Source organism: Mizuhopecten yessoensis, unplaced genomic scaffold, assembly GCF_002113885.1.
Source record: "Mizuhopecten yessoensis strain PY_sf001 unplaced genomic scaffold, ASM211388v2 scaffold477, whole genome shotgun sequence".
In the NCBI taxonomy this organism is placed as follows: Eukaryota; Metazoa; Mollusca; class Bivalvia; order Pectinida; family Pectinidae; genus Mizuhopecten; species Mizuhopecten yessoensis.
Window position 1 is genome coordinate 80,481 of NW_018403566.1, and position 14,236 is coordinate 94,716.

Genomic DNA, 14,236 nt, shown 5'->3' on the forward strand with positions numbered 1-14,236 from the left:
TTATTTAGTAATGTAAAAGAATGTAATATATTCTCAACGTTAGTGCTCACAATATTCTTAAACCATTTTATACGCAACTGAGTCTTAGAGCTAGAGGGTTACACCCCCCGGTTCTGCTGTAGTTTCATTTTGCCCACAATGTTTATCAACAGTTTATGTGTTATTCAGACGAGATAACAACGGAGCTGACAGTCTGAAAGTATACGGGGCAGAAATGTACACGATGTAATACCGTAAAGTATGTGTTTATTTTCATAATCAATAGCATCCTTCTGAGAAACGATCGGCTGATTCACTTAGTCGATCCACAAATAGGGATGTAAACTCCTCAAACCAACCCTCTGTGATCTCATAAAGGACAACATACCTCATAAAACCATCAAACCCAAACCTAGTCTACCTTGGGTCACTCCTGACATTAAACACCTTCTCAGGAAAAGAGATTGACTCTATAAAAAGGTAAAAAAAAGTCTGGTGATCTGAACATGAGGACTAAACTGAAACATGTCCAGTACACACACTCTGTCGATTGAGCTATAGTGCCGAGGTGACCTGTTACCGAGCTATATACATGTAGCTGTAAAGACCTATAATAGCTCTATTGACCTATCTGAAATAGGTCTTTTGAGCTATTTTCGTGTGATTTTCTTTTTGAAGGAAAACGAAACCAAGTCGCTTTTAAAAGAAGATTTTATCATTAGGTTGATAACAAATTTAAAAGACATCAAATATAAGTCTTCTTTTAAAAAAAATAATGATGTAAAAAAAATCGGAAATTTTAAATTTATGAAAAATGAAAATAAACATCCAACTGTATACTTTCTGTAGTCAACATTACCATAAACCTTATTGTTTTACGCGACTTTGCTTTGATTTAATGAAAATTGAAATCTGAGAAATTATAGTCCAATACAGCTATCATTTATAGTTGAATATAGCTATATAGCTCAATCGACAGAGTGTACTGAACCTGCTAAATACAAGGCTCTAAGGCAAGACATTCAAAAGAAACTCAGAAGGTCCTACTGGCAATATGTTGAAGGCATTCTTACCCCACAAGAAAATTACAATAATTTTAGTGCCTCCAAAAGATTCTGGTCATACATAAAGCATAAGAAGACCGACTATTATGGTTCATCATCTCTAAAATCACATGGTAAACTTGTAACTGACCCTGTAAGTAAGGCTGAGACCCTTAACACTCAATTCCAGTCTGTTTTTATCCCAGGTGGTAAATTATCCTCTGATGAATTCCTTAAAAGATGTAACATCCCATCCTCCACCCAGTACCCTATTATGCCAGAATTTGATATCACTCCAAATGGCTTACAAAAATTACTGCAAAATAGAAACCCTAGTAAAGCAGCTGGACCTGACGAGTTGAAGCCCAAGATCTTGAAAGAACTCTCTTCTGAAATTGCCCCTGTCCTCTCTATCATCTTTAACAAATCTCTTCATTCTGGCACAGTTCCCTCTGATTGGAGGTTAGCGCATGTCCCTCCAGTCTATAGAAAGGGCTCTAAATCAAATCCAGAAAATTACAGGCCAATCTCTCTCACATGTATTTGTAGCAAACTTCTAGAACACATAGTGGTCAGTAACATCATGAACCACGCTGACAAACATAACATCCTTTACCCACTCCAACACGGTTTTCGAAGGTCAGTATCATGTGAGAGTCAGCTCATTGAATTTGTTGATGATGTCAGCTCCAACATTGACAAGGGGAAAAAAACGACCAAGCTTCATCATTATGGTGTAAATGAGAAGGTTAACACCTGGATATAAATCTTCCTGGATAATAGGAAGCAGGCTGTCATCGTTGAAGGGGGGAAATCTAGCATTGTCGATGTCAAGTCTGGTGTCCCTCAAGGCTCGATTATTGGTCCATCCCTCTTTCTATTTTATATAAACGACATTCCTGTTGGCCTTCACTCCACTGTACGCCTATTTGCAGATGACACCATTGTCTATCTTACTATCAAATCACCATCTGATGCCCAGCTATTACAACAAGATTTAGACAAATTAGCTCTATGGGAGATAGCATGGGAAATGTCCTTCCATCCTGACAAATGTAACGTCCTTTCCATCACCAACAACAAACACCCACAACATCACAAATACATGCTGCACGGAAAGGAATTACAACACGTAGATAAAGCAAAATATTTAGGTGTCGCTATACAGTCAAATTTCAAGTGGGAATGTCATAAAAATAAAGCCAACTCCACCTTAGGCTTTCTCAGACGAAATCTAAAGATAAACTCTGCATCTGTCAAGGAGCAGGCATATAAAACACTTGTCAGACCATCCCTAGAATATGCCTGCTCATTTTAGGACCCTTATACTAAAACAGACATAAGCAAAATAGAAATGGTGCAGCGTAGAGCAGCCAGATTAGTCACCAACAAATTTTGAAACACCTCCAGTAGTGGTGACATGCTTCAACACATTAACTGGCAATCACTTGAAGACAGAAGAAGAGTCATGCAACTGACAACACTACATAAAACTATACATGACAAAGTCAATATAAGAAAAGACCAACTCATACCTCCATTTCACCACACAAGACACGCACACCAGAACTCATATCAAACACTGATGTAAAACACAGCTACGACAACAATCCTTTTTCCCTCGTACCATAGTAGACTGGAATAACCTGCCTCCAGATATAACCTCCATTACCTCTTCTGACTGCTTCAAACAGTCCCTAAACAAAAAAACACTTCTAACTCCCATACTTTATAAATATTCCCTTTCACTATCTTTTCTTCTCTTGGCCTAGCACCCACTATCACATGACATGATCTTCAAATAGATGAAGGTGGTCATTACTATGTAGATATAGTCGAGTTCACATAGAAGGTAGAAATATTGGGTTACGCACCCCCCCCCCCCCCCCCNGCCCTCTGAGCATCTGTAGCTAGACTACTGATTCACTGTGTTTTAGATTTATTGGGATAAGCAGGGAATTCTACACCACATGTAACATTTCAGCCTACAATGTGTATGTTTTCATTTGTTGCTATTAATATTCTTCCCAAGGAATATTTGAACATGGAATTCACTACCTGAACATATAGCTCAGTCACCTGATCTGAACTCTTTCAAAACAGCTCTGTCTGACTACCAACCCAAAACTACCCTCTGTTAGAGCCAAATCTTGTCAGAGCTGTACATAATGTTATCCCCCATTCCCTTCCCTAATACTGGTAGATGACTGTGTGGTTGCCCATTCCCTTCCCTAGTACTGGTAGACGACTGTGTAGGTATTGTCGGTGGGGGTTGCCCATTCCCTTCCCTAGTACTGGTAGACGACTGTGTAGGTATTGTAGGTGGGGGTTGCCCATTCCCTTCCCTACTACTGGTAGATGACTGTGTAGGTTTTGTCGGTGGGGGTTGCCCATTCCCTTTCCTAATACTGGTAGATGACTGTGTAGGTATTGTCATTGGAGGTTGCCCATTCCCTTCCCTAATACTGGTAGATGACTGTGTAGGTTTTGTCGGTGGGGGTTGCCCATTGCCTTCCCTACTACTGGTAGATGACTGTGTAGGTATTGTCATTGGAGGTTGCCCATTCCCTTCCCTAATACTGGTAGATGAATGTGTAGGTATTGTCGGTGGGGGTTGCCCATTTCCTGCCCTACTACTGGTAGATGACTGTGTAGGTTTTGTCGGTGGGGGATGCCCATTCCCTTTCCTAATACTGGTAGATGACTGTGTAGGTATTGTCGGGGGGGGTTTCCCATTCCCTTCCCTACTACTGGTAGATGACTGTGTAGGTTTTGTCGGGGGGGGTTGCCCATTCCCTTCCCTAATACTGGTAGGTGACTGTGTAGGTATTGTCGGTAGGGGTTACCCATTCCCTTCCCTTATACTGGTAGATGACTTTGTAGGTATTGTCGGTGGGAGTTGCCCAATCACTTTCCTGCACATGCCTTCTGCCCAGTATATAATGTACTCTCTTTTAACCTACATTTGTTGCCATGTTATCATTTTCATTTTCATTTCCAAAAATCTTTATAAAAATGTGTCCTACTACTGGTAGATGACTGTGTAGGTATTGTAGGTGGGGGTTGCCCATTTCCTTCCCAAATACTGGTAGATGACTGTGTAGGTATTGTCGGGGGGGGTTTCCCATTCCCTTCCCTACTACTGGTAGATGACTGTGTAGGTATTGTCATTGGGGGTTGCCCATTCCCTTCCCTAATACTGGCAGATGACTGTGTAGGTATTGTCGGTAGGGGTTACCCATTCCCTTCCCTCATACTGGTAGATGACTGTGTAGGTATTGTCGGTAGGGGTTACCCATTCCCTTCCCTTCTACTGGTAGATGACTGTGTAGGTATTGTAGGTGGGGGTTGCCCATTTCCTTCCCAAATACTGGTAGATGACTGTGTAGGTATTGTCAGTGGGGGTTGCCCATTCCCTTCCCTAATACTGGCAGATGACTGTGTAGGTATTGTCGGTAGGGGTTACCCATTCCCTTCCCTCATACTGGTAGATGACTGTGTAGGTATTGTAGGTGGGGGTTGCCCAATCCCTTCCCTAATACTGGTAGATGACTGTGTAGGTATTGGCGGTGGGGGTTACCCATTCCCTTCCCTAATACTGGTAGATGAATGTGTAGGTATTGTCGGTGGGGGTTGCCCATTTCCTGCCCTACTACTGGTAGATGACTGTGTAGGTATTGTCGGGGGGGGTTTCCCATTCCCTTCCCTACTACTGGTAGATGACTGTGTAGGTATTGTCGGTAGGGGTTACCCATTCCCTTCCCTCATACTGGTAGATGACTGTGTAGGTATTGTAGGTGGGGGTTGCCCAATCCCTTCCCTAATACTGGTAGATGACTGTGTGGTTGCCCATTCCCTTCCCTAGTACTGGTAGACGACTGTGTAGGTATTGTCCGTGGAGGTTGCCCATTCCCTTCCCTAATACTGGTAGATGACTGTGTAGGTATTGTCGGTAGGGGTTACCCATTCCCTTCCCTTATACTGGTAGATGACTGTGTAGGTATTGTCGGTGGGAGTTGCCCAATCACTTGCCTGCACATGCCTTCTGCCCAGTATATAATGTACTCTCTTTTAACCTACATTTGTTGCCATGTTATCATTTTCATTTTCATTTCCAAAAATCTTTATAAAAATGTGTTATGACATAAATGCCACCTCCAAAAACACCTGATTGCAACAATTGCACTCATACTCAAGAAGAAGAAGAAGAAGAAGCTTAGATTTATCCCCAATAAGAAGTAAACTTTATAAATCATTTTGTATAAATAAGTTAGGTAATCAGTTTAACAAGATACAGATTGTAAATAAGCCTTAGGCTCCTCTTGCCCCAACACAAGGTTTTGAGGAATAGATGTTTGGTTTGCAGGTTTCGATTCACAGCGAAATCATGTATTTTTTTCACTACTTCCTTAATCTGTGATGGGGACCAGATTTGTACAAGTTTAGTTAGCTTAATTTATCATTGGAATTAGGGAAAGAACAGCCACTTGTTAATTACTGTGGATTTGGCACTAATGAGTATGTGCAGGCACTGCCCCCTGCTGAACAATGTCCATTCATTGAAGTCTATTTTATTGCCATTAAACAGTCAAAGGGATACAGCAAAAATTTTAAATACTTAATAGCTAGGTGCTCTCATAAGTGGAAAAAGGGGGCAGTATCGTGATGAATTTAATTTGGCCAAAAAGAATTGCCATTCAGCTCAGCATTGAGGGTTCAACTGAAAATCTCTGGTATTATCTTCAGTAAAATCTTATATATATGTATATCTTTCACTACTTCCATCCTATTACATAAACCCTGGTCATAACATATTTTTATGAAAGAAAGTGACCAGGGGTACATTCGCGTTACCGGTTGAAACGGTTGAACCGGTTGAACCTGTAAAGAAAACGACAGGTACAGATTTGGACCGAGGCTGGCCTCAGGAAAATTTGGTACGTGTAGATTGAGGGGTCCAGACGTACCTGGCCGAAACTAAACTGCTGAATATTGCTAGTTTGCGTTATTTCTTTCTAAAATAATGCCAAGCCACATGTATTTTTTAAGATACGTTATGTAATTTAGTGGACGCGTGAGAGAAGGGCATAATATTCTTGATACATTGTTTATTATTCTCCGAAACTGTGGATTTTTAGCTCTGCTTATAGAACGGTCCAAGTGTGTTCGTTTATCGTGGAAAATTTCTGCGCCACACGTACCGTTTCAACCGGTAACGCGAATGTAGCCATGTTTATTCTGAGTCCTAATATTCCATAGCCCCCCCCCCCCCATATGCCCTCCCCCTGTATGCAGGTAAACTTTAAAAAAAATCTTAAGATATAACTAGATGTACACTTTTGTCTCACCTGTGACAGATGTCCCTAGGGCATGACATACATGTCACTTTTCAGGTGCGCCTTCGATTTTCCTATTTTTAGCGTTTAACTTTAAATTTTGTACCCTTTATATACAAAAAGTTATTTTTGAAATAGTACTTATCAGAGCACAAATTTAATTTCAGTGTTAACGTTGGCTACATTCTACGAGAAATAAAATGACGATGCTTGGAAAAGCAGAATATGGAGTGACAACTTTTTTCACTAGAAGCCATCCCAATGACAAATGTGGAGCTAATGGTCTTCCTCTGACACCTAACTCAGTGAAAGTCCTGGGACGTTTCCAAGGCCTCAAACATCTGAAACACCCACAGATTTGTAAATACCTGGACATCGTCAAAGACAAGCATGGTTTGTGAACATACTAAACCTCATTTCTGCAAATGGATGGGGTCAGTAATATATCTCAATTGAACAGTGCTTTTACAAAATGGGGTCCCTAACAAGTAATCAGTTAGGTTACAAATAAGGTTACAAATAAGAATATGAGAGAAATCTGTGACAAAAGGCAAAATCAAGTAGGTCGGATCAATACAGTAGTTTTTAAAATAGATCACTAAATCCAGATCAATTATCTGGTTGATAAAAAATATCTTAAAAACATCATTGTGTCTTATCTACTCCACAGAACGAATGGTGATAGTATGTGAACATTACCGGAACTGTCTCAGCAGTAAATCCAGCACATTTTCCAGGTATTGTTTTAGTGAACAGCATGTAACATCGACACTATGATAATGAATCATGTCATTTATTTTTATCAAAGCAACCTACATTCATATTGAAATAAATTCAAAGTTGTTTTTTTACTTATGTTCTTTGATAAATAGATAATGATGTTCGAGAGGATGATCCTCAGCTAGGCATTAATCTGTTGGATACTTTATTTCACAGCAGGGAAAAGTTGACAGAGATTGCTTACGGAGTGCTGAAAGGCCTGGCCTACCTTAACTCAATAGGAATCACCCACAGAAATCTCTCAAAAGACAACATTTTATTTGATGCTGAGGTAATGCTTGTTTATGTACTTCCCTTGTTTGTTTATACATTACATGTGGAGTAGGTGTGAAGAGCATCTGTGATGAAGGACTCCTTTTTCTTTCTTTTTTTTTGTAACAATTTTAATAACTAAGTACCTGGTGCCTATGTTTGATAGTACTCCAATACAATTTTTAAAAGTTTTGCATATGTTCCTCAGCTTACGGCCTTTGCAACCAGCCAATATCTTTATCAACTCCCTGGGGAGCATACAGCCGGAGCTGCCATTTCGGCACTAACAGCGACATTCAACAATTCTAGCACTGCCCAACCACATACTCATTTACAGTTGAGTAGACTGGAACAAGCAGAGTAAAGTATCTTGCTCAAAGATACAACACAGTGCCGTGCCATGACTCGAACCCGCAACCGTGCCTCCTATATGTGCCTTCATTTAAGCAATGCATGTTTTAGCAAATATTGTTAAGGTCTTATAATACACATTGCTATTGATGACAAACATAAGAACATTGCAGATTTCTCAAGTGAGAAAGACTTATATTCAGAGTATATTTGTTTACAGGGTCAAGTGAAGTTGGCAGAGTATGGTCTGTACTACATGACAGGATATGGGGCTGAGGTAGCCTTTCCTATTGGGTATGTATATTCTTTGTGTATTTGAGACTAATTTAATTTAAGCTCTTTTTCATTTTGTCCAGATGTAAATTGGGTTATTAGGGTTTGCCCAGCAGTAGGTATATCCAACTTTTTTGTTTCCTAGGATGCCCCAGTACCTCGCTCCTGAGGTTCTTGCAGAGGCCCCAATTACTGTGGATGAGCATTCTGATGTAGAACCTGAAGTTCTAAACCCCTCCGGGCCCAAGGTGGATGTATGGTCTTTGGGTATGATCTTGCTGGAGATGATGTGTGTAAGTATGATCTTGCTGGAGATGGTGTGTGTAAGTATGATCTTACTAGAGGTGGTGTGTGTAAGTATGATCTTACTAGAGGTGGTGTGTGTAAGTATGATCTTACTAGAGGTGGTGTGTGTAAGTATGATCTTAATTACTAGAGGTTGTGTGTGCAAGGTTATGTGCATTGGTCAAGTGTATTACAATCTTCAAATCCCTTCTTCTAAATAACTGTGAGGCCTGTCAAGAGTGATGTATTTCTTGCCAGGCGTAGGGCTACCAGATGTGTTAAAATTGATTACAGTTAGGACTTTTTCTGAGTCTGCTGTAGGGTGGTGTTTATCATTTCTCCCTGTAGACACTAGACTATGACAGCTTGTCTGAGGGTTCAGTCTCAGACAGGATGATATCAGATGTATGTTTATTTTTGCAGGCACAAGACTTATGGACTGGTTTGACAATGCCACAGATATTCCACAAGATATTTGCTTTTCTAAAAACAGGTAAATCAATGTCATTAACAGTACTAGTTAGTCTAGGCAGAAATGTTGTACATGTATTTTAAGGTACTGACCGTAGGTCGGTGGTTTTTCTCCGGGAACTCCGGCTTTCCTCCACCACCAAAACCATAAATGACGTCCTTAAATGACCATAGCTGTTAACAGGACGCAAAACACAAACGAACCAAAACCAAAAGTTATTTAAATGCCCACTCAGAGACAATTCAATTAAAATCTGAAATATTATTTAATTAATGTTCTACACGTTACAAAACCTTTTCCTTAATGAGTATGCCTGAGGTGACATGGCTATAAAGGGTGGACTAATTAGACAGGTGGTTTGATTACATTTTTTGTATTTTATACTCCAATATGAGATTTATTTTCCATCTAAAAGTTAAACTCTCTAACTTTAATGAGTGATGATAATATACATGATGACATCACAAATATGTTCCTGACCTGAAGTAACATTGTTCTATCTAGTAACTGAGAATTAGATATTTAATACGATGTTCAGTGATAACACAGCAGTAGTATGATACAGAGGCTCTACGATGATGGCTGTTTATTGTGTTTTTTAGACCAGTCCCCATTACAGAGTATAGCTAAGGACAATAGTCTCACTGAAACACTGAAGGTAAGTAGTGGGTGTCTTGGTTTTGTTTGACCGGTTATACAAATGTTTTTATATAATTGCAAATTTGATATATTAATTATACTAATAAAATAATGAATATTATACAAGGATTTAATCATCGGTTTGGATAGGACTCTTTTTACTGTTATAGTATGTCTGTCAATTGACAGATTAAGTCAACCGTGTGTGCAATAATATAACAATAATATGTTGTTCTTTTTTTTTCAGACATTAACGCCTGATGTGGTAGAATTTTTAAATAAATGTTTGACAGTATCTGTGAAACACAGGTAAGGGAGATAAATAATGATCTTTGTTCATTGACGGCACATTTATACTTGCCAACTCTCCCTAGTTTGGAGGGAGACTCCCCATATTGGACCCTAGAATTGAGCATTTTCAACCAGTGATTTCTATTCCTATTTTCTAAGATCTGATGATTTCATATGAAAGAGGTGCTCAAACGAAACCATCTAAAAGTGTTTTTTATTCCAAGGGTGTACATACACACGTTTTATTTATGACTTTAATTCTGAAATAGTGTTATCTTCCCCATTAAAGTTTCAAAAAGTTAGCCAGTACAGTACAGCATTCATAATTAATTGGTCGACTGTATAACATAAAATCTTTGTTGTGTAGAAATATTCGTGGTTTTCTTGGTTGTTATTGAATACGACCAATTTGTATGCAATAATGTGTGTACTGTTTGTTAATATAGGATACTCACGAAAGTTTGTACCACGAAACGATCTTAATGGCTTTAAACCACGAAGGAAAGTACCCACAAACATTTTGTGTTTTACAGTAATTTGCCTACAATATATTACTACTTGGTGACCTGGGGGATTACTGTCTGAAAAGAAGTGATATGAGACACTGAGAAATGGATGATTTTAGGGGTAGCTGTGAAATTAATGATAAATGGTCTGTGCACTTTCAGAGTTTATATTTTGTTCATTATTGTAATTTGAGTTTTGTAAAATCATAATTATTTTTATTGAGTTACCCTTTTTTGCAGGCCTAGTCCTTCTGAACTACTGAAGGATGACATTTTTACAGAGCTCAGATTGAAAGAGGTAATTAAGATTTATTTTTATGTTTTAGATAGAATATGATTATAAGACTTACAGTATTGTGTCTGCTCAGTTGTTAAGAAAATATTGTTTCAAAAAAAGTGATTACAGATATGGAAGGTCAAAGGTCAAGATCACTTTCTAAAGTAAAGTTGGTAAAAAAATTGAAACATCAATTTCTGTCATACCTGTTTTATTTGTTCCCCAAGACATGTTAGAATGAACCATTGATAACATTAATGCTAGAGATCAGAGGTCATTTCCTTATTTTACAAAAGCATGTACACATTTTATGTCAGGAGTTAAGATTAGTCTGAAAACAAGTGCAATGTATGGTTAGCTTACATGTACAAGTGATAATATGGTCCAGGTGAGGGCTACATGTCCTCTGGGCCTCTTACTATTATAACACTACTCTTAAACTATGTTGGATTCAAAGTTTTTATTTGTGCTTGATTTTTAAAAATCCTGTTATTAACTTGTTGTCCCTATCGGATGAATTGTTTTAAAAAATGTTTTAGATGAACAATGAATTGACCACATGTATGCTTTCAGGTGCCATACAGGAACGGGTTCCAACTCTTCTCTACAGAGTCACGATGTAAAGATCTAGAACTACCTGTCTATGGAGAAAATGGTACAATAATGCAAGGTTTGTTTATAGAGGTCATCTGATGAGTGATAGTTTGGCCTGGATCTCAGTCTTAAAATCAGGAAGATGTCTGATTTTTAGTCTCCTACCTGACCATGTTTGGTTTTGTGAGAAAATGAATGAACAGATTAACATTACACTTTAAATGAATATTTACCAGACAGTTTATCCTGCATACTGCTGGCTTATAAATGGATAAAGTTAAAACAAGTTGTTTAAGGAAGGAAAGTTGTATTATACCACCCTTGTTTGGATGAGAACAATTACAGTATAAGGTTGCTCAACAATGTTTTTCCCCCTTTATCATTATATTTCGACTGTAATGCAGCCATCAACAGGATATATTTACAGGTATGTATCAAATAAACAGGAATCAACCCACATCAAAATGAGTGTATATAGTATTAGTGTCAGGAGTGATTAATTGATATGTTGATTGATCTGTCCAGATTTTGACTTTGACCACCTATCGTTGAGGAACATGGAGGAGGTGTACTATCTGTGGAGATTGGCGGGTGGTGACCTTGAGGCTTTACTACGCAAAGAAGGACTAGTCATAACAAAACCTCCCATCACCCTCCTTCCCAGGTAAATATAACTCCCATTACCCTTCTTCCCAAGTAAACAAAACCTCCCATCACCCTCCTTCCCAGGTAAACCTAACTCCCATCACCCTACTTCCCAGGTAAACAAAACCTCCCATCACCCTCCTTCCCAGGTAAACCTAACTCCCATCACTCTTCTTCCCAGGCAAACAAAACCTCCCATCACCCTCCTTCCCAGGTAAACCTAACTCCCATTACCCTTCTTCCCAGGTAAACACAACCTCCCATCACCCTCCTTCCCAGGTATAACAAACACCTCAGTATTCCCCTTCCCAGTTACATTTTAACCCCCATTACATAAGCAGTGAGATAAGTGTGACTTTATGATTAAGGTTTCTGGTTGATTGAAAATCCAAGATGACCACCATAGTGTCTGATTGGTTTCATATTTTGTATTTTACTAAATGAGATATAAAATCATGTATTTAAAAGTATAGTAATAAATGGTTCAAAATGGTATCTTTAATGTCTTAACATCTGCTTCAAAAATCTAGACTAATTTCATAGGAACCACAACACAAAATCCTTTTATGTCTTGCCAAAGATATCAAATAATAATATATATATATTGAGAAATGTAGATCATAGAACAGTTTTGTTTAATAATGTATTCTCAATCTAGTTAAAATCAAATTAATTAAAATACCTGAACCTGTATCTCCATGTCTCCCCTAGTTTCTGTACCAATGAGGGCGACGTGTTTGGACAGAGGAGAGACCGCGCAGAACTACTGGACAGCATTGTTATCACAGCTTCACAGGAACAACTACGAAATGTAACTATGGGGTTTTTTCAGAAAACTTACTGGAAAGGTTTCGAGTTAATGTGAATTGCAACAAATTAAGGAACTATCTTTTGATGAATGTATTATGCAATCATTTTGTCCAACTGTCCTAGAGAATGCATGAGTATTTTTTTTATTTTTTTGCACAACTTTGCTAGAGAAAACTACACAATGTGTGCTGCTTCATCTCTAGTTTCAATGTCAGGTGGCATCATAACATCACTTGACATATTACCAGATACAATGATATCAAAGTGACAGCAATCATACAGCTATCATGGGATGGAGGTTTTTTTGAAGGGTTGATATTTTTCACAAATTTGTTGAATAAATACAAAATCATAAAAATCAAATACAGTTGTATGGGAAATAATATGGCAGAGTGTAGTACTATCCTACATTTGTAAATCTGTTATCACATGTGTATGGATAAGTATAGATTTATAATGTTTTCATGTCGGTTAAAGATAATAATTTACTTGCATAGATAAGTTTGGGTTGGGTTTATTACCAGGCATGGGTTTATCACTGGTAAAAACGGTAAAGGAGTTTTCATATGTGTGTCAGTTCATATGTATCTACATGATGTGTGTCAGTTCATATGTATCTACATTATGTGTGTCAGTTCATATGTACATGTATCTACATTATGATGTATGCTACATACAAGGAATAGGTTTAGAATCATGATAACAGGAGGTTAGGCCAATAAACAGGATAACAGGAGGTTAGGCCAATAAACAGGATATCTATTGATAGTTAACATCGGAGACAATCTACCAGTATGTGAAAATTAGAAACCCTTTTATCTCCATACTGGGAAATTTAATCCTTGTAAATTTGATTCCTTCATCAGTAAAAATTATTAGCTGCAAATTCTACCATATTTGCGATGAGACAACACTTTTATTGGTTTCATTATTTCTTGCATAATCATGATCAACTGTAGATTAAGACCTGGTTTTATCAATTGATGACAATTTAAAAAGCTTTTTATTGTTTTATTTCACAGCGACTATCAGAAGTGGATGAGAAGGCTTATTATCCTTTGTTGGAAGATGAGTAAGTCTGTATCCTATCTGTTAATGTTAATACATTACTACAGTACAAACACAGCACATAGCACTTCACAACACATATCACTATATTTGTACATAATAATTTCGTAACACATATTACTACAAACGTTAAACAAATCACTTTATACATAACACATATCACTTTATACATAACACATATCACTACAAACGTAAAACATATCACTTTATACATAACACATATCACTACATACGGAAGACATATCACTACATACATAACACATATCACTACATACGCAACACATATCACTACATACATAACACATATCACTACATATGTAAGACATATCACTACATACATAACACAACACTACATTCATAATACATATCACTACATACGTAACACATATCACTACATACATAACACATATCACTTCATATGTAACATATCACTACATACATAACACACCACTACATACATAACACATATCACTACATACGTAACACATATCACTTCATACGTAACACATATCACTACATACGTAACACATATCACTACATACGTACCACATATCACTACATACGTAACACATATCACTACATACGTAACACATATCACTACATACATAACACATATCACTACATACATAACACAT

The 14,236-nt window shown here is 37.8% G+C and overlaps 1 protein-coding gene across 2 annotated transcripts in view; it reads left to right on the forward strand.

Annotated features, from left to right (window-relative positions):
- The first annotated feature begins 107 nt into the window (after positions 1–107).
- LOC110449648 (TBC domain-containing protein kinase-like protein) overlaps positions 108–14,236 on the forward strand; it is a 28,023-nt gene continuing 13,894 nt past the window's right edge. The window contains exons 1-14 of one of the 2 annotated variants that reach the window (XM_021496643.1): positions 108–238; positions 6,526–6,751; positions 7,029–7,095; positions 7,295–7,409; positions 7,962–8,035; positions 8,160–8,307; positions 8,723–8,792; positions 9,374–9,429; positions 9,658–9,719; positions 10,448–10,505; positions 11,058–11,154; positions 11,604–11,742; positions 12,435–12,534; positions 13,556–13,605. In XM_021496643.1, the coding sequence (XP_021352318.1) occupies positions 6,559–6,751; positions 7,029–7,095; positions 7,295–7,409; positions 7,962–8,035; positions 8,160–8,307; positions 8,723–8,792; positions 9,374–9,429; positions 9,658–9,719; positions 10,448–10,505; positions 11,058–11,154; positions 11,604–11,742; positions 12,435–12,534; positions 13,556–13,605 (1,229 nt within the window). In that variant the 5' untranslated portion in view covers positions 108–238; positions 6,526–6,558. Of the gene's footprint in view, positions 239–280; positions 460–6,525; positions 6,752–7,028; positions 7,096–7,294; positions 7,410–7,961; positions 8,036–8,159; positions 8,308–8,722; positions 8,793–9,373; positions 9,430–9,657; positions 9,720–10,447; positions 10,506–11,057; positions 11,155–11,603; positions 11,743–12,434; positions 12,535–13,555; positions 13,606–14,236 lie in introns of those variants that run through there. The other variant, XM_021496651.1, reaches the window with a different exon arrangement.